Source organism: Oryzias latipes, chromosome 2, assembly GCF_053564925.1.
Source record: "Oryzias latipes strain Hd-rR chromosome 2, Olatipes_Hd-rR_3.1".
Lineage (NCBI taxonomy): Eukaryota > Metazoa > Chordata > Actinopteri > Beloniformes > Adrianichthyidae > Oryzias > Oryzias latipes.
Window position 1 is genome coordinate 27,707,385 of NC_136238.1, and position 19,118 is coordinate 27,726,502.

A 19,118-nucleotide genomic window follows, 5' to 3' on the forward strand; every position below is an offset into this window, starting at 1 on the left:
GACCAATTTAGATTTGCATCATGGAATCATTGACCATTTCTCTATAGTTTACATATCACATTTGAGCAGTAGGGCTGCTAAATAAACTCATCATCCTCTCACTCCCTCTCACTCATGGTGCAGAAAGAATTAAAAAAAGCAGAAAGAATTAAACATAACGGGACAGTACAGGTGGAAGTTGAGAACGAGGCTTTGAAACCAGCAGCAGATTGAGTCCATTCTGATGTTCCATTTAGGTTTCTGCTACAACAAGCCTTTATTTTGAAAGAGCCAGTGGGGCAGAAACAATAGAAGGAGGAGATTACCAACCCCCCCTGGAATGTTGCCCCCTGTGCAGTGGACTAGTGGGGGCAGGGACGGCTGAACCAATCACAGAAGACTGTTGCAGCTTTCCCTCCAAAAGTCAACCAATCAGATGTTGTTGTTTGGATTCTTTGTCTTGAAGTTTCACATGTGGAAGCTTCCAGAGTCTTTTCTGTTTGCTCTGCAGGCTGAGCAGAACTGACTCCTGCAGGATCACAGGAACTTTCAGGAAAATCTCCAACCAGGAGAAAAGTTTCTGTTTGGACCTTTTTTCTGGGATTGTGAGACTAGCAGATGATCGATCGGAGCTGCAGTGAAGAGGACGGTGGTGTTTGTGGGAGTTGGAGCTGAAGATCGGAGCAGGAACCATGTCTTCAGAACCTCAGGAAGGTTCTGTCAGAGAACAACTTTCTGCTGCTGAAGGAACCATCGTCCAGAACGAGGAGGAGCTCTGTCGTCAGCGCAGACTGCTGGATAGCAGCTGGAACCCGCAGCTGCAGCTACACATAGTTGGTACGTTCACTGCTGCAGACAAATAGAACCATGAACGTCTTTGTTTTCCTCGTCTGAGCTGCTATCTGGTTCCAAACAGTGGCTGGATTATAGCCTGCTGTTTTAGTTTCACCGCTAAAACGAGGGAGCGTGTTGCCAGATAGTGGGACAGTTTTCGAGCCCAAAACAAAAGTAATCTGAAAACCGACCGACAGACCACAAAACAAGCCCAACTTTTATGAACGAACCGCCATTCGTGTTTTTATGTCTTTTTCAAGTCATCTGTGTTAAAGCTTTTAAAGTAACAGTCCTAACCAGGGCTCCAGACTAACATTTTCACTAGGAGCACTGTGGCCCTCAACTGAAAATTTTAGGGGCGCAACCAAAAACTTTAGGGGCTTCAGGTAAACTGACAGCACCATTGCTGTCATGACAGTAAAAATAGTAAAAAAAAAACGGATGGAAATTCATCTTGGTGACACCAAATAGGTGCAGCCAAGATGCACAATAAGCGTGTTTGAGATCACCCAGGTGGACTCAACGCTGCACAGATCAACTGGTGTGTGACATATATTTTTGTTTTTGCTCCAACATCAACTGTCAATCATCACAAAAATATCGCGAGAAAGGGTGGGAGGAAGGCCCCAACCTGAGCGAACGCAGCTTTAGTACTGAACTGACTGAAAGCTGCCCTACATACTACAAAACAATGCATTATGGGACATATGTCCTGATGGTTTTTGTACTTGAGTGATCAATTTAAATAATTTAAAATACCAACTGATTAAAAAAAAGGGCTACATACATTACAAAACGGGAGCAGTGTGCTGCCGTAACAGCCGTGCATGATGAGAACCATGGTTTGCTTCGCGAGTTTGAGACCCCTGCTGTACACTCTGGCACTGGTACACTAGCTGCAGGTCGTGTGTCTGTCTGCGTGCGTGTGCGCTCGCGTCTCATTTATCATTTTATTGATCATTTCATTGAGCATTGACGTGCTCCTTCCACGTTTAATGTATAAAAAATACGGAGGGAACAAATTTACTGGTAGCACATTCTGCGACCAAAATTTGAGAGTGTGCAACTGGATTTTACATCCAGTCGCACACTCTCAAATTCTGTCTGGAGCCCTGCTAACATCTTATTGTGTTTTAAGCAGTGGTGGTTCTACACTAACGTACTCCCTGCGTGAGTAACACTTCCCCCAACACACACACACACAATTTGACAACATCCTTTTGTGTTCTCTATCCTTATTTCCCCATTTTACACAAAAATGCATGAAGTTCATAAACTCCTATTACAGGGGGATCAAACTCAGTCACAAAGGGGGTGAACAATACTGATCACACTAAAGCTAAACCTTTAAACTGAACTTTTTGAGCATAAATATGAATAAAAACAGGACCATTAATCCAGAATAACTCAAGTTATTCCCTTTCCTTATCATCAGAGTCCGTCTCTGCTATGCGGCTCCTAAGAACAGTGAAAACAGACACCTCCGGCCAAGTTTAAGTCCTGCAGTCCCACAGTGTGGCGTAACTCCCCGGGTGCTGCGTCTCAGTTAAAGGAGCGGATGATGGACAGCTTTCATTGTCATCTGCTGGAAGTAGCAGCGCTGAGCCTTGAGTCGATCTTCCAACAGGCCTTTCCTTTTCTGCGGAAACTCAGCTGCTGCTGCGTCTTCTTGTCTTGTTGGAGTTGGTTTTCCAGCGTCCTCACTTGTGAACCATAGATTCATTATTTTAAATTCTCTGGCAGCAGCGGTTCGACAGATTCAGACTTCCTGCTTCAATAACTCCTCTGATCAACGTTCAAATATGTCAGTAAGTATCTCAATCCTTTTGTATTAACACAGAGAGTGAACCACAAATGCATTTCTGAAGAAAATAGATTTTTTTTGCCTTTTGATCAGAATTGTTCGCTTTAAGCTGTGAATGCAGACATGCAGCAGCGGCTGTCAAGGGAGCGTCAACAAAGTGCAACCTCTGTGAACTGTGAAACACCACTGTGTAAAAATTAATAATCTCACAAAAAATTCATAAAATTATTATAAAGCATATTCTTGTTACAATACATATTTTGTAGGAAAGTCCATATTTATTTTATCTTGTTGCATATACTTTTTCAAATTTTAATAGATATGAATCATGACTAAAGTTATCAATAACTTGACATGACCTTATTGTCATACTAAAATAAAGAATATGTGAATAGTTCACCTTTTTATTTTTAGGATTTTTTCATATTTACAAATGGATCCGATTTGGTCAAAAATCCTCAATAGCTCTGAAGATGCTATAATTTTTTTTACATAGTATTTTTTGTAGTAGGACAATAAGGCCATGATTAGTCAGTACAGGAAGTTTTGTGTCAGTAACTACAGCATCTTCAACGCTATTGAGCATTTTTGACCAAATCTGATCAATATTTATATATGAAAAATTCCTAACAATAAACAACTTGAATTATATATAATCTTTATTGCAGTAGGACAATAAGGTCATGATTAGTCAGTACAGGAGGTTTGGTGACAGAAGCTTTAGTATTTTCAGAGCTATTGAACATTAATGTTATGATTCATATCTCTATTAAATTTAAAAAACTATAAGCAATAAAATAGAGATTGACTTTCTAACAAAATTTGGTATAATAATGTAGCGTGACTATGCTGATTAGTATTCATTACCAGTTCTTATAAATATAGACATGTAATCGCTTTTTAAAAGTTTAGTACTGATTTTTACAGAATGTGTTTCACAGAGGTTGCACTTTGTTGACGGTCCCTTGGCAGCCGGCTTTTGTAGTTCACTCTCTGTGTTAATACAAAATGAGTGAGATACTTGCTGACACATTTGAACGTTGATCAGAGGAGTTATTAAAGCAGGAAGTCCAAATCTGTGAAGATCTAAACTGAACTGCAGCTGCCCTATTCCCGTGTTCCTCCTCAGTTAGGATTGCGCCAGCGCGGTTGTAAAGTTCACTCACTCAGTTCCTAAATACGCCCGCTTAGTTGTCTTTACGCCCTTTCTTTTTATGGCAGATATGTAATTCCATAGGTTAATCTCCATAAAAGAAACAACTGGTTTTTAATAATGTCTGATTGAAAGACATAATCTATTTCAGACTTTTTTCACTTAAACCACCCCCTTTCCCTGAAATCCTGGATTTCTGATAGTTATTATGTCTATCAATTACTGTCAAAAAAATGAAGGGACGAAGGACCTCTGGTAACATTCCTTTTTGCACGGGGGGTGCAGTAGTCTGCGGCGAGCTACTCATGGTCCTCTCCGTCTCGAACAGAGGTTGACAGCGGTTGTCCCGGATGCTGGACAGCTTAGTGTAACCCTGGTGAAATTCTGCGCTATCATTTTAAATGGCATTCTACGCTGTCGCTCCTTATAAAAATTCTGGAATGTCACTTTAAATTTGCCGGTTTTGTGTAAATACCGCAAGACCTAGGGTGACGTGGCTTTCATTTTTCAAGGCATGTCAACGCACCAACAGGTGTGCATTCATGGGAGAGCTGAGCTGTGTACCGCTGCTGCAGATTGCTGAAGCCAGGTTTTGAATCAGCATGGTTTAATAAAACGTGAACTGGTGAGTGCAGCCATGATTGAAGCAGCTGGCCCGTGCACCAGCTTAAATGAATTCTATTTGGTAAAAAGGTAGGATCTTTCTATCCCCCTTGTCATCCAACAAAACAGCTGGAGTGCTTCTTTCTTTCCCCCCCAAAAAATGACAATAAAAAACCTCTTTCATAGGACCTATCCTAATGCCTTAAGAACTATAAAGACAAGACAGAAAACATCCTCTGGACTCTTTTTTTATATATTTTGTATTCACTGTACATTGTAAATACATTCACATTAGCAACTTAAGTCTTGTCTGTGGTTTTTAAACATTCACGTTCCTCCACGAGTAGAAGCGTCCTAGCCCAAGTTAAATTAACTCAAATTGTAAATTCTATGTAAATGTAGTCATGCATACACTGAGTCCAGGGGACAGTCCAGGAGGGTATTCCAGGAAGCATGTTTAAACTAGCCTGACTTTAAGCCTGAACTCTGGCTGAAATCCGCCTGACCTTGCTTACTCGGGGTATGTCGGTTCCAAAAGACCAGATATGAGTTGGCATAATTACGCTTGACTTGGTAACCCTGGTTTAATGCACGTGCACAGCAGGTACATAAAGACATTCTAAATAGATCACCGATTTCTGGGGTCACTATGGAAACGCTTTGTGAAAAAAAGAAAGAGCTACACTTCAGTGAGACGGAGTCTTGAGATTTTAATGACTGTGTATGAAGATGCTCATCAACAAAGTAACATGGCTGCATCATCAGCAAAAGAAAGAGTTTCTGCTTGGAGAAAAAGAACAAAGTAAACGCAAGATCTTCTTATCTTATTTCCATTTTACTTGTGACGCATATATATAACTTATCCAGTTTTGCCAACTTAAATGAATTACTTCAATTGTTAACAAGTAATTGAGTTTAATATTTTTTCCATCATAATTAATTATAATTCTTGAACTCTCAAATCTCTAAGTTTGAGTCGGCAGATATACTCATTTTTATAACAATAAAAGGAAAGAAACAACGAGCGTAAGGAGACTTCGTTCATTTAGGAATTTTCAAACATTGTCATTACTGCATATAAACTGTAGGGGTGCTATATAAACTCATCATCCTCTCCTTCACTCTCACTCGTGGTGCGGAGACTTAAAGAAAGTAGGACAAAATAACACGACAAAACACAGAAAAACAGCGTAACAACTAAACACATTTGGTCAAAAACCCGCACTCAAACCCAAATCCGTCCAGACAGTCTAAGAGACTGATATCCCACAATCGATTCCGCCGCTCTAACAGCAGCACCAAAGTAACACCTACTTAATTGAATTAATTTGAATGAAAGCAAAATGACTGTCTGAAAACTAAGTGCTATTTTCAAATTGATTTAACAAAAAAAAGATTTTTAATCATCTTAACTGAAGCAAATAATGAAGTTAGATCAAAGTTAAAAAGTTTAATTTTCCAACATCCATATGTGATCTTATCACCCTCTCATGGTGGAAAAAGTATTATCTGAGCTTCTTCATCCACTAAATCATCTTCAAATGGACACGTCATGCTGCTTCACCTCTCTGTAAACAAACTAAGCTTCAACTAAACCTGCTCCCGACCAGGGCATCAAAGCATGAGTTGCCATGGCAACTTTACATACCCTGAAACATACCTCCATTTCTAAAGCTGAAAGCTGAGGTTATCAACTTCATTAGCTTCAAACTTTCCGTGGGAGCTAGCATAACCTGCTTTCTGGAATACCCCCCAGGACCAAGCTACCTCTCTTGACCAGCTTGTCCAGTTTCTTTTTTGTCCCTGTCTGTAATTCCACCACTCCAGCAGACCACTGCATAGAAGGGCGCTGAAACAACCACAGTTTCATAGAAAAGTCCTGAGTGGTGGCCTAAACACACACCAAAGGACCTCAGTCTCCTCAGTAGGTGGAGGCAACTCTGACCCTTTGTGCAGGACCCTTGTGTTGTCTGACCAGTCCAGTTTGTTATTGATGTGAACACCCAGGTACCTTTACACAAACAACCTCTTGATGTCCAGTCCCTGGATTACCACTGGTGGAGACTGTGAAGCCTTTCTCCGGAAGTACAACACCATCTCCTTGGTTTTGGTGGCATTGATGTGAAGTTGATTGAGTTCACACCGATGTAAAGTCCTTTTAAAGTATAAAGGGATTCTTTCTGTGGTTTTGTCCTTGCAGTTCTCCCCCAGCACTATGTGACTGAAGAGGAACCACAAGCACCACAGATTAAAGAAGAACTGGAGGAACCAGAACCAAAACAGATTAAAGAAGAACTGGAGGAACCAGAACCACAACAGATTAAAGAAGAACAGGAAAAACCAGAACCACAGCAGATTAAAGTGGAAAAAGATGAACCACAACCACCACAGGTTAAAGAGGAACAAGAAGAACCAGAAGCACCACAGATTAAAGAAGAACAGGAAAAACCAGAACCTCAACAGTTTAAAGAGGAACCAGGGGAACTCTGCATCAGTCAGGATGAAGATCAGCTTGATCTGAAGCAGGAGATTGATACCTTGATGGAGATTCCTACTTGTGAGGAAGATGAGAACAGTGAAGCAGATCTAAACAATCAGCAGAGCTTTAATGTAACTGATAGTCAGGATCAAGAAGGAAACCAACATGAAGAATCAACATCAACTACAGATGAAGAGACAGACCCACAGGACAGAGATCAGAGGAAGAGGAGGGACAGAAGTCATGTCCAAAGTGTGGACAGCTCTCACATGTCAGCAGGTCAGTGTGACTCTGATCTTCATCTCCACACTATCGGTATGTTCACTTCAACAACGGTTCTATCTTGAGCTTCAAGCTCTCCAAACATGCAGTCCATCAACAGCATGTCCTGGAAGAGTCTCTCCTGTCCCTTCCAGTTGAAAAGGGGGGCCGCCTGTCTGGGGCTGCCCGTTGGGCTGGCTGGGTGTGGTGGGGAGAGTGCTCTATTGGTCGGGCTGAGGTTTGCACTCTCTACTGAGGCTTGCGCCCCTCTGCTCTCTGGCGTTGGGGGCTGCTGTAGGGTGGCAAATGTGGTTGCCTGGCAGGAGGTCTTTCTCCATCTGCAGTAATATTATATATATATAAACAGTAATATTTCAGAGGTTTCTATGGATGCCTTCACTTCTACTGCTTCAGCCTGCTTTTGGCTGATAGCACTGCTATGCTTTTAGCAGGTTTAGCTTTGACATGCTTTATTTATGGTTTTGATTTCAGTCACTTTTTTTCAAGACATGATTATCAATGCAGGGCTCCAGACTAACATTTTTCACTAGTAGCACTGTGGCCCCTAACTGAAAATTTTAGGGGCACAACCAGAAAATTTAGGGGCGGATGCCGTAAATCAACATGCTAACCAAATCTACTAATTTTCACTGTATTACTAATAAATACTTTAATAATAGATGCAGAAATTACAATGTGCTGTTCCAAATTCTGTGTCACATTTTATTCTGCACTCTTGAAGATGCAACAACAAGTTAAACTGACAGCACCATCGCTGTCATCACAGTACAAAACAGTACAAAATAGTACAAAACAGTACAAAATATGAAACAAAATACCATACATTAAGGATAAAAAAAAGTTTTTAGTAACAAGTCATTGCCGTAGTAACCTTTTGGTCATTTCACAAACAATACTTAGATGTATGTAAACAGGGATGGAAATTCATGTTGGCGACACCAAATAGGTGCAGCCTATTTTTGTATCTTTGTTTTTGCTCCAACATCACCTGTCAATCAAAACCAAAAAAATATCACGAGAAAGGGTTGGGAGCAAAGCGCCAACCTACGCAAACACAGCTGGAAATTAAGTCCTGCACTGACTGAAAACTGCCCTGATTACTACAAAACAATGCATTATGTGTCCTGATGGGTTTTTGTAGTTAATTGATCAATTAAAATAATTTAAAATACCAACTGATTAAAAAAAGGCTTTATCCACTACAAAACATTACAATAATTATAAAAGATATATCACAAAATACAGATCATACTAAGGGGAAGAGGCATATTTAAAGTAAATTGAATGTTAAGGACAACAACCTCCTGTGCTCCTTCAGTCTCGCTTTAGCTTCGCCTTCATGCCCCCCCGGGCTTCGTCACTCCAACGATCCAGGCGCGGCGCTAGTTCATCTTAAACACGTCTATCGTTGCATTTTCCACACGTGTTTTAAGTGTGTCTAAGACTAAATCGTGTTGTTGTTCACACGTGTTTAATGTTCAAGCCCTGTTAGCTGTCACGCATGTAGGTGTGTGACATTTTTTTCTCCTCAGCTGACCCAAGTCCAGCAGGAGCGATGTGCTGCAGTGACAGCCGCGCATGAGAATCGTGGTTTGCTTCGCGAGTTTGAGACCCCTGGTGTAGATTCTGGCACTGGTACACTAGCCACAGGTCGAAGAATGAATCAATAGTTCGCTTGCTCATAACTCAGACGCGCGCACATATCAGGTTGGGATGATATGTGAGCTGCACGGTGGCGCAGTGGTTAGCGCTCTTGCCTCACAGCAAGAAGGCCCCCGGTTCAAGTCCCGGCTGGGGGACATGAAAAACACAACATCAATGGGGGACCTTTCTGTGTGGAGTTTCCATGTTCTCCCCGTGCATGCGTGGGTTTTCTCCGGGATCTCCGGCTTCCTCCCACCGTCCAAAAACATGCTTCATAGGTTGATTGGCAACTCTAAATTGTCCATAGGTGTGAGAGTGAATGGATGTGTGATTGAGGATATTCTACCCTGCGACAGACTGGCGACCAGTCCAGGGCATCCCTTGCCTACGCCCAAGTGGCCGCCTTGCCTACGCCCAAGTGGCCGGGATAGGCTCCGGCAACCCTGTGACCCCGAAAGGGACAAACGGTCAAGAAGATGGATGGATGGATATTTGTCTTTGTTTCCTTCCCACAGATGTTTACGTGCGCTCGATTATCTCTAGGCCCCTCCCCCTCCACGCATGTAGCCACTTACATTGACTTTACCTGTTCTTCTCACACGCATTGGCCGCCTCACAGACAGGCATCACTCAATGAAACGCGAGTGTGTGCTCGCGTCTCATGAGTATGTGCGCGAGTTTGTGTGTTTGTGTGCATGTGCGCTCCCGTCTTATTGCTCATTTTATTGATCATGGACGTGCCCTTTCCACGTTTAATGTATAAAAAATATGGAGGGTGGGGGAGGCAAATTTACTGGTAGCACATGTGCTGTAAAAGAGGAGGGTGTGTGTGTTAGTGTGTGGAGTATCATTGTGTGTTTATAAAAAGGTTTATTAAAAGGTATAGGTTAAAATAACTGGGTAACCTTTTTGAAAAACTTAAAAGTTTCCTTAATTAGGTGTTTGACCTACTAAAGTCTGAACAACTGACATCACCTCTAACTGTCTTAACTTTGAAAGAAAACTAATAGGTTACAATCTGTCGTTTATTTAAAGTCTAGAGCAACTGAAGATTAGAGGATTTCGATTTTTCTTGACAATACACAAAGACCTTTAAAAATATAAAAGGTCTCCTTTTTTGTCTTTGTCTCTGCAGTCCTCCCTCAGCATTATTTGAGTAAAGAGGATTTGTGCAACCAGCAGACGAATTTAAGAGTGGAACAAGAGGAACAAGAGCCTCGAGTAATTAACGATGAACAGGGGGAACCAGAATTTCGACATAGTAAAGAGGAACATGAGGAACCAGAACCTCCACAGATTAAAGAGAAACAAGAGGAACACAAACCCGCACTGATTAAAGAAGAGAAAGTAGAAGAACTAGAACTTCTACTAATGAAAGAGAAAGAGGAAGGGTTCTACATAAGTCAGGATGAGGAGCATATTGATCTGAAGCAGGAGACTGATGCCTTGATTGAGATTCCTACTTGTGACGAAGATGAGAACAGTGAAGCAGATCTAAACAATCAGCAGAGCTTTAATGTAACGGATAGTCAGGATGAAGAAGGAAACCAACATGAAGAATCAACATCAACTACAAATGAAGAGACAGAATCAACATTGACTGCAGATGGAGAGACAGAATCAACATCAACTACAGATGAAGAGACAGAGCCACAGAACAGAGATCAGAGGAAGAAAAAAGACAGAAGTCATGTCCAAAGTGTGGACAGCTCTCAAATGTCAGAAAGCCAGTGTAACTCTGATGTTGGAAAAAACTTCACAAACTCAACTTTATTTAAGAGACCTAAACGATCTTCTAGCAAAAATATACTTTCTTCTGTAAAGTCTTGTGAAAGCTCAAGAATTGTTAGCAATCTCTTTGCTAACACGAAAAATAAGTCAGATGACAGACATCGTATCTGTACAGAAAGCCGTAAAACTTTAGGTTACGGGTGTCAGTTCAGAACTAATATAAAAACTCATACAGGAGAGAAGCCTTTTTCTTGTAAAGAATGTACAAAACGCTTTATTAGCATGTCTGCTCTCAAAAGACACACGAGAACTCATACAGGAGAAAAGCCTTTTTCTTGTAAAGAATGTAAAAAGAGTTTTACTGATTTATCTTATCTTAAATCACACATAAGAACTCATACAGGAGAGAAGCCTTTTTCTTGTAAAGAATGTACAAAATGCTTTAGTCGCATATTTGCTCTCAAAAGACACACGAGAACTCATACAGGAGAAAAGCCTTTTTCTTGTAAAGAATGTACAAAATGCTTTATTTGCATAACTGATCTCAAAACACACATGAGAACTCATACAGGAGAAAAGCCTTTTTCATGTAAAGAATGTAAAAAGAGTTTTAGTCGCATATCTGCTCTCAAAATACACACGAGAACTCACACAGGAGAGAAGCCTTTTTCTTGTAATGTATGTAAAAAGAGTTTTAGTGATTTATCTTATCTTAAGACACACATAAGAACTCATACAGGTGAGAAGCCTTTTTCTTGTAAAGAATGTGATAAACGCTTTATTAGCATATCTGTTCTCAAAAGACACACGAGAACTCATACAGGAGAGAAGCCTTTTTCTTGTAAAGAATGTACAAAACGCTTTCGTTGCAAAACTGATCTTAAAAGACACATGAGAACTCATACAGGAGAGAAGCCTTTTTCTTGTAAAGAATGTACAAAACGCTTTAGTTGCAAAACTGATCTCAAAATACACACGAGAACTCACACAGGAGAGAAGCCTTTTTCATGTAAAGAATGTAAAAGAAGATTTAGTCATATATCTCATCTCAAATCACACACGAGAACTCATACAGGAGAGAAGCCTTATTCTTGTAAAGAATGTAAAAAATGCTTTAGTCGCATATCTGCTCTCAAGAGACACATGAGAGGTCATACAGGAGAGAATCATATACAAGAGAAGCCTTTTTCTTGTAAAGAATGTAATAAAAGTTTTCGTCAAATATCTCATCTCAAAACACACATGAGAACCCACACAGGAGAGAAGCTTTTTTCTTGTAAATAATGTTCAAAGGGCTTTAGTCGCATATCTGATCTCAAAACACACACGAGAACTCATCTTTAAGAATTATGTGAAAAAAGTGAAAAAATATTTTTCAATTGTAAAATCGTTCTAGATGGTGTTTAACATGATTTTGCAGTTTTTAGCCTGTGTCGTATTTAAGACATACTTTCTGCAGTACAGCTGTAATTCATATGAAATGCTCTACTAAGTTGTGGACGAGACTGTTTTCACTGAATTTAGCTCTGCTAATTTTTCCAACATGACCTCATTTACATGCTTTTCTGCTAGCTCATTGCACCTCACAAGAAGGGGTGTGACGATAACCGCATCACCGTGATGACCTCATCACCGCATTTTTTCTGCTTGTCCTGTGTTTAGAGTTCAAGGGTTTCTGGGGTAAACCTTTGATTAGTGTTCTCCTTCTCACCTCTCACTCCTTCCACGCTGCACACGGCACATTCCCTCTACCTATGCGTGCACGCACATGCGCGGTTTCAGCAGCACAATACATCCTCATCCGACATTCTACAACACCTATATAGTTAGTTCATTAGTTAGATTTGTAGTAGTTAGTTGTTACTGTAACTTGTTCATAAAGAATACTGCGTTGTAATTGTATTCATTTGCAACGCGGCCGCCGGGGATTTTGTGTTTGGCAGTTAACTGCAGTGATCAAAAATCCCACACCGTCAAAGCTCTACTCACAAGTCCAAGCTAACATTAGTGTAAAAGAAAACTGTGAGTAATATTAGAACCATACAGTTTAGAGCCAGATAGCAGATCAGATGAGGAAAACAAAGACGTTAATCAATCTCTTTGGATGCATCGGAATTGAAGCAGCCAAGGGAGTCTTTGGCCCACCCAGGTCAGTTGCTGTGTCAAAAACCTGACCTTTTTCAAAACTAGTGATGAGGAAGATGACTTGCCAGACTCATAATGAAGATGCTATCAAAGCAACCTAAGATTTCATTACATGAACACAGAGCCACATGATGAACTCCATACCACATTGATGCTGTCATTCAATTAAAAGGAGGCACAATGGATTGAATGCATAGAAATTACGTTTTCAAAAGTCTGACAACATTCTTTTTTTTTTTTGTTTTACTGATATTCTTATTTTCTAACACTGTTTCTTATGGCTTCATCATCTATAACCCACTTTTATACCATTGATTAAAATAAAGTATTGTGTAATGATTCTATACATCATGTGTTTCACTTTTTGTAATGAATGACAAAAATATTTAAGTTGTTGATGAAATTAATTCTTTTAGATACACCTGTAAATAGAAATGTGTTGTTTTGAATCCTACGTATAAGATTTGATTTACATGAAATGTTAATATTGTTCTATTTTTTGCTGGTTGATTTTTATTAGTAAATTTGTGGACTTATATTATATTGTTTAAATGTGTAAAGGTTAAGCATTGTTGTAGTTAATGCTGAGACAGTGTTGTCTAAGTCTGTGTGTTGCCATGACAACACTAGAATTATTTTTACACTTCTCTAATTCTAACACGAAGCGATTCATGAACATTTCTATTTTTTTTAAAATATGAAATACCGTTTATATTTTGTTAGTCATGTTAGCAAATAACAGTTTAGTGAAAAAAAATTTAGTAAAAATGTATGAAGGAAAAGGCGGATAAAAAACAAGTCTGGTGTTTGCGTTGGGTGTTTTTTTGATTCATGTTTTCTAGTAGACATTAGAACTGTTCCTCTGTTCTTTTTGGTTCTCAGTTTTCTGTCCCAATCTTTACTGTGAAGAATAAAGTGGCCGTAAACATCAGTCAGATGTGTGGAGTCTTTCTCACAGTGTGGGTTTCTGCTGCTTGTTGTTACTCTTCTGGTTCCAAAGCTGGACTCTGTTCCAAAAAGGAGAGTATGTGACGAACCAGGATATGCTCCAATTTTGGTGCCAAATCTGCATGGAATGTTAAATATGAAGGACTGCATTCACTGTAAAACACATGTTTTTTTTAAAGATCCATCCAATCATCCATCTTCCTCCACCCATCTGTTCCCAGGACGGGGGGGCAGCAGTCTAAGCAAAGGTGCCCAGATTTCCCTCGCCATGGCCACTTCTTCCAGCTTCACTGGGGGGACCACTGGGTGATTCCAGGCTAGCCGAGAGTTAAAGTCTCTCCAGTGTGTCCTGGGTCTTCTCCCGGGGCCTCCGCCTAGTGGGACATGCCCCGAACACCTCCCCAGAAGTCATCCAGACTAGATGGCCGAGCCACCTCAACTGGGTTCTTTCAATATGGAGGAGAAGCGGTTCTACTCCAAGCTCTCCGTGGGTGACCGAGTTTCTCACCCTATCTCTAAAGGAGGCCCCAGCCACCCTACTGAGGAAGGTCTTTTCAGAAGCTTATAATAATTATAGCAAAAAGAGAAGGGGAAAGTGGGCAACCCTGCCTAGTTCCTCTTCCCAGAAAAAGATTCATTGGGGTTGTGATACAATATTTTAATCCAGTCAATGAATGATTCCCCTAACCCAAACTTTTGGAGGGCAGCACTAGCTGAGGTTACATGTGCAAAATATCTTGATCGGATCAAAGATTGGATTAGAATTTAATCGTACACATGGGCTCAGAAAAACTTTTTACGATTATAACAAATATTTACATGGTCCACACTTTTGGTAGAAATAAATCATTTGCTCACGCACAGCTCTCTTTCAAATACCAGAAGTAGAAATCAGTCCCACTGTAAACAATAGGGGTGTAACAATACGCTAAAATCTCATTTCGGTTTGATTCCGAGTTTCATTGGGCTTGGTTAGGTATATTTCGGTTCGGTATGGCTGTGTAACTAATCTGCCTGATATGAACTATTATTTTATTATTTATTGTGTGTGTGTTTTGCTGCCAGACATCTGAATGTCTCCCTTTGGAGATTATTAAAGTTTTTATATATCTTTTTTCAGTACAAAATGGGCACAAAAAAATACTTGCAAAATGCATTTAATGGTTTTACATAACGAAAGAATAAAATTGACCTAGATGATCTGCTTTATAAAATAAGAAAAACTATGAGCTGTCAGGAACCAAAAACTTGGAATACAAAATACTGGCCTGAAAAAAACATTATCTTACACATTTTTTTCCATTCAGGATTATTCAAATTTTTTCCAAAAAGATTATTTTGTCAACATTTTCAGGAGCGAGGACAGATCTTTTAGCCGTTACGATGTCCCCGTCTGTAGAAAAAACCCTCTCACTCGGGACAGAGGTTGCAGAAATGGAGAGATGCCTCTTTGGCATATTTGCAATAAGCTTATAGCTGTAACGGTTTCAGTTCCTTTGTGTTTTGTTCCTGGATTTCCTGTTTTATTTTGTAGTATTTCCTGTTTTGTTGTTGTTTCGAGTTTTACCTTGCCCCATCAGTCCTGAGTGTTTCCACCTGTGTCTTGTTGCCTTGTAGGTATTTAAGTCCTGTCTTTCCCTTCCTCCTGTGCTGGTCCATATTGTATTCTTCCCCGGTTTTGAGTCTTTCTAGTGTTTCGAGTTTTGCCTGCCTGTTGCAGTGGTTTTGTTTTGTAGTTTCGAGTTTTTGTTATTAAACCCTATTCCCTGCATCCTCCTGCCTCCTCTCCTCTCTGCGCCTGGGTACTCCCTTCTCACAATAGCTGGTTTTATTGGTTCTCCACCTTTAAAGAGGCATAGCATCAAGAGGGATGCATCATGTTTCTTTGTTTTTGACAACTTCTACCTTCATCTCCTCCAAAATAGCAGGCTCCTCCAAAATAGCAGGCTCTTTTTTATTTTTCACCAAACAGTTCAGTCATTACAGACTTTTTGGCTGGAGGAGATGATGTGGTGGAAGGCTCTGGATGTTCACTTGGAGATGTGGTTGCTTTGGTTGTGGTCTCACTGACAGCTTCAGTCTGCAGAGTACAAAGACACATTTTCAATAAATATGCATAAATAATCTCAAATTTAAGCAGCTTCTTTATTTACATATAACATTTTATAATACAATCTATGTAGCTATAACATATATTTTTCAAAGAGTACTGTCATAAATACTGAGCATGAATTTTAATTGAAAAATACTACGCGCATATTAATATAAAAATGATTTAAAATACATATTATTTACATGTGTATACTTACATACAGTCATACATCTGATATCCATCCAAGATATTTGAGTATTGTTTTAAAATCATATTTTTATATCTTATTTTAAACAGTTTTATGTTTGGACATAGCTTTATTTCTGCTTTTATACTGTTCCACAGTTTTGCTCCACACATAGAAACACTGAAACATCTTCTATTTGTGCGTGCTTTGTATATGTGAAAATTCTGTTTTCTTCTCAAATTGTACTCTCCCTCTCTTTTCATGAATAATTTTTGTATATTTGCTGGTAGCATGCTATATGTGGCTTTGAACATGATTAGTGCTGTACACAGCTCCACCAGATCTGTAAGCTTTAATAATTTTATTGTAGGAATAATGTGTATGATCCAGATAACCCACGTTATGTATGATTTGTATCGCCCTCTGAAGTATTACCAGTGAATGTAATGATGTTTTATAATTGTTTCTCCATACCTCCACACAGTAGTTTAACTACTGCAGAACCAGGGAGAAGTAGAGAATAAAAAGTGACTTATAATTTAGGACAAATTTTGCTTTATTTAGCACTGATATGCTTGTAGACAATTTTGATTGTATGTATTTGTTATGTGGCTTCCAACTTAATTTATCATTAATTACAACACCAAGAAATGTACATTCGTATATTCTTTCAAGTTCTACCCCATCAACGTGCATATTGTTTTTACAGTTACTAAACAACATAATTTTTGTTTTGCTCAAATTCAATGATAATTTATCAATATTAAACCACATTTTCAAAGTATTCATCTCTTTAGTTACATCTTTCAACAGTTTGTTTAAGTCATCACCACAGAAAATATTTGTATCATCTGCAAATAGAACAAATTTAAATATTTCAGATACTTTTCATATATCATTAATACACAAAATAAATAACTTGGGGCCCAACACTGATCCCTGTGGGACGCCACAAGCAATGTCCAAACATGCTGAACAAACATCTCCCAACTTTACAAACTGCTTTTTCATACTCAAGTAGCTTCTGATCCAGTCTAACACTCTGTCCCTCTAATACCATATTGTTCTAATTTGTTCAGCAATGATTTCATTAGTGTCAAAAGCCTTCTTTAGATCAATAAAAATTCCAGAAACACATTTTTTCTGATCAATTGCATTTGTGATATGCTCTATAAAGTCTATGATTGCCAATGACGTTGATCTGTTTGCTCTGAATCCGTATTGACTGTCACTAAGAAGTTTGTGCTTATCCATAAATGCATCCAATCTACATTCAAAAAGTTTCTCCAATATTTTGGATAACTGTGGTAATAAGGATCTGGGTCTGTAGTTTGTGAAGTGGTGCTTGTTCCCAGTTTTATACAGCGGTATGACTTTGGCTATTTTCATGCTGTTTGGAAAGGAACCTGATTGAAAAGATAAGTTACAGATGAACACGAGTGGTTTCAAAATACCATCAGTCACTTTTTTCAATACAGCCATATCAATGTCATTGACATCAGTTAAATGTTTGTTACTCATCTTTTTTTACTAAATCTAATATTTCCTTTTCTCTGACACAACTGAGAAACATTGAACTGGGATTCCGACTGATTAGTTCATGGTACTGGTTTCCCGATGTTCCTGAATCAGAGAGTGTTTTTGCTAATTCGGGTCCAACATTTACAAAATACTGATTAAAGCTTTCAGCCACATCCTCCGTCTTGTAACAAACTGTAGAGACAGTTTTTCTTTTTACAGGCATTTTGTAGCCCCTTTGTAACCCAGGGGCTTTGGTTACAATTTCTTTTTTTTTTTCTAAATGCTTTAATTGGACAATTTTTATTAAATAATGATTCAAATAGTTTTAAAAAGCATTCATAAGCCTCATTGATGCATTGTTTTTTGTAAATTTCATCCCAGGTTTGGGTTAATAAATCATTTTTGAATGCATTTATGGATTCCTCACTTTTAACCCTTCTGTACTGTGTTGAATTGTTAAACTCATAATTTCTGTAACTATCATCATATACGGTAAACACTGGAAGATGGTCACTTATATCATTAATTAATAATCCATTAATTATTTTATTTACAGTCTCATTAGTGAACATATTGTCAATTAAAGTTCTGCATTGGTTTGTAATTCTTCTGGGTCTAGTGATTTTTCGAAATAAACTGATACTGAGTTTTTTAGGATTTAACAAGTCAATATTGAAATCCCCACAGATGAATTTTACTTTATCATTTTTACTTAGACATTTTTTTCAATCCAAGATGAGAATATTTCAATGTTTTTTTGTTTGTTTTCTTTACAGATTTCAATAGTTATACTTTCAAGAATATTGTCAATCACAGTTGCCAAGCTTTCCAACACTTTGAATTTCAGGGTATTATGAACATACAATGCCACTCCTCCTCCACCCTTATTAAGTCTATTATTGTATCTTAGTTCATAGCCATCTAAATTAAAGTCCATGACTCCCTTTTCTGTGTTAAACCAGGTTTCTGATATTGCAATTACACTAAATGGATGTAAGAATTTATGTAAATTTTCCTTGATATTGTTAAAGTATCTATACAAGCTCCTGCTATCAATGTGGATAATTGACAATTTATCTTTAGTCTCAACGTTCTGGTTGTAGTGATCCTCAGTATAGTAACAGAAGTCATCCTTGATGTTGGGGAAAAAGTTGTTGATTGGATCAATGTCATGTTCTATGTCTTGTATATTAAGAGCAGTGAACTCAAATGTCCTTAGCATCAGTTGATCTAGATCCGTTTACTTCTGTGATGTTTGGCTGACTTCCATCCAGTTAAGTTATTGTTCCTCATGGTTGTGTCTGAGAGTTTGTTACCTTGAAATCCCAGAAGCAGCGATTACCGATATCTGTCCAGGTCCACGATATTCCTGGTCAATAGCACTTTTGCTTCCTCTGGACTCCCGTTCAGCCTGATGAAAACTTTACAATTGTTTCTCCAAGTGTTCGGGATTTTCCCCTGTTTTCTTTGATAATGCGCTTTCTTGGCAATATCTGCACTATGTTTTGTCAAGTGCTCGTTAATGAAGACGTTTGATCCTTTTAACTTCCTTGCTTGATTTGAAATGGAGGCATAAACATTATTTAACAATGAAAAGTTTGACAAATAATGAGCTTCTCAGTCAAAATGCATTCAAATCTGTTCTTGCTCCTGTCTCTGGTGTGAAGAGGAGCAACCATTTCTCTTTCAGGGATGAAGATCCAGCGTTCACAGAGG

The 19,118-nt window shown here is 38.9% G+C and overlaps 2 protein-coding genes across 3 annotated transcripts in view; one reads left to right on the forward strand and one right to left on the reverse strand.

Annotated features, from left to right (window-relative positions):
* LOC144987094 (uncharacterized) overlaps positions 1 to 19,118 on the reverse strand; it is a 270,314-nt gene that overhangs the window by 85,671 nt on the left and 165,525 nt on the right. The gene's annotated exons all lie outside the window — the stretch shown is intronic.
* On the forward strand, positions 243 to 13,585 carry LOC144986856 (uncharacterized). 2 transcript variants are annotated; one of them, XM_078935357.1, is made up of 3 exons: positions 243 to 816; positions 6,574 to 7,167; positions 9,914 to 13,585. In XM_078935357.1, exons 1-3 carry the CDS (start codon positions 672 to 674, stop codon positions 11,791 to 11,793), a joined length of 2,619 nt encoding a protein of 872 aa, XP_078791483.1. In that variant the 5' UTR covers positions 243 to 671; the 3' UTR covers positions 11,794 to 13,585. The 2 variants fall into 2 exon arrangements, with proteins under 2 accessions (XP_078791483.1, XP_078791494.1); XM_078935368.1 differs by having other exon boundaries at positions 244 to 816; positions 6,574 to 7,131.

Bases quoted from the DNA above. Each gene is read 5' to 3' on its own strand.
- LOC144986856 (XM_078935357.1), top strand. From the start codon at position 672: ATGTCTTCAGAACCTCAGGAAGGTTCTGTCAGAGAACAACTTTCTGCT. The intron at 817-6,573 runs GTACGTTCACTG...TTGTCCTTGCAG, and splicing joins GCTGCAGCTACACATAGTTG to TTCTCCCCCAGCACTATGTG. The intron at 7,168-9,913 runs GTATGTTCACTT...TTGTCTCTGCAG, and splicing joins TCTTCATCTCCACACTATCG to TCCTCCCTCAGCATTATTTG.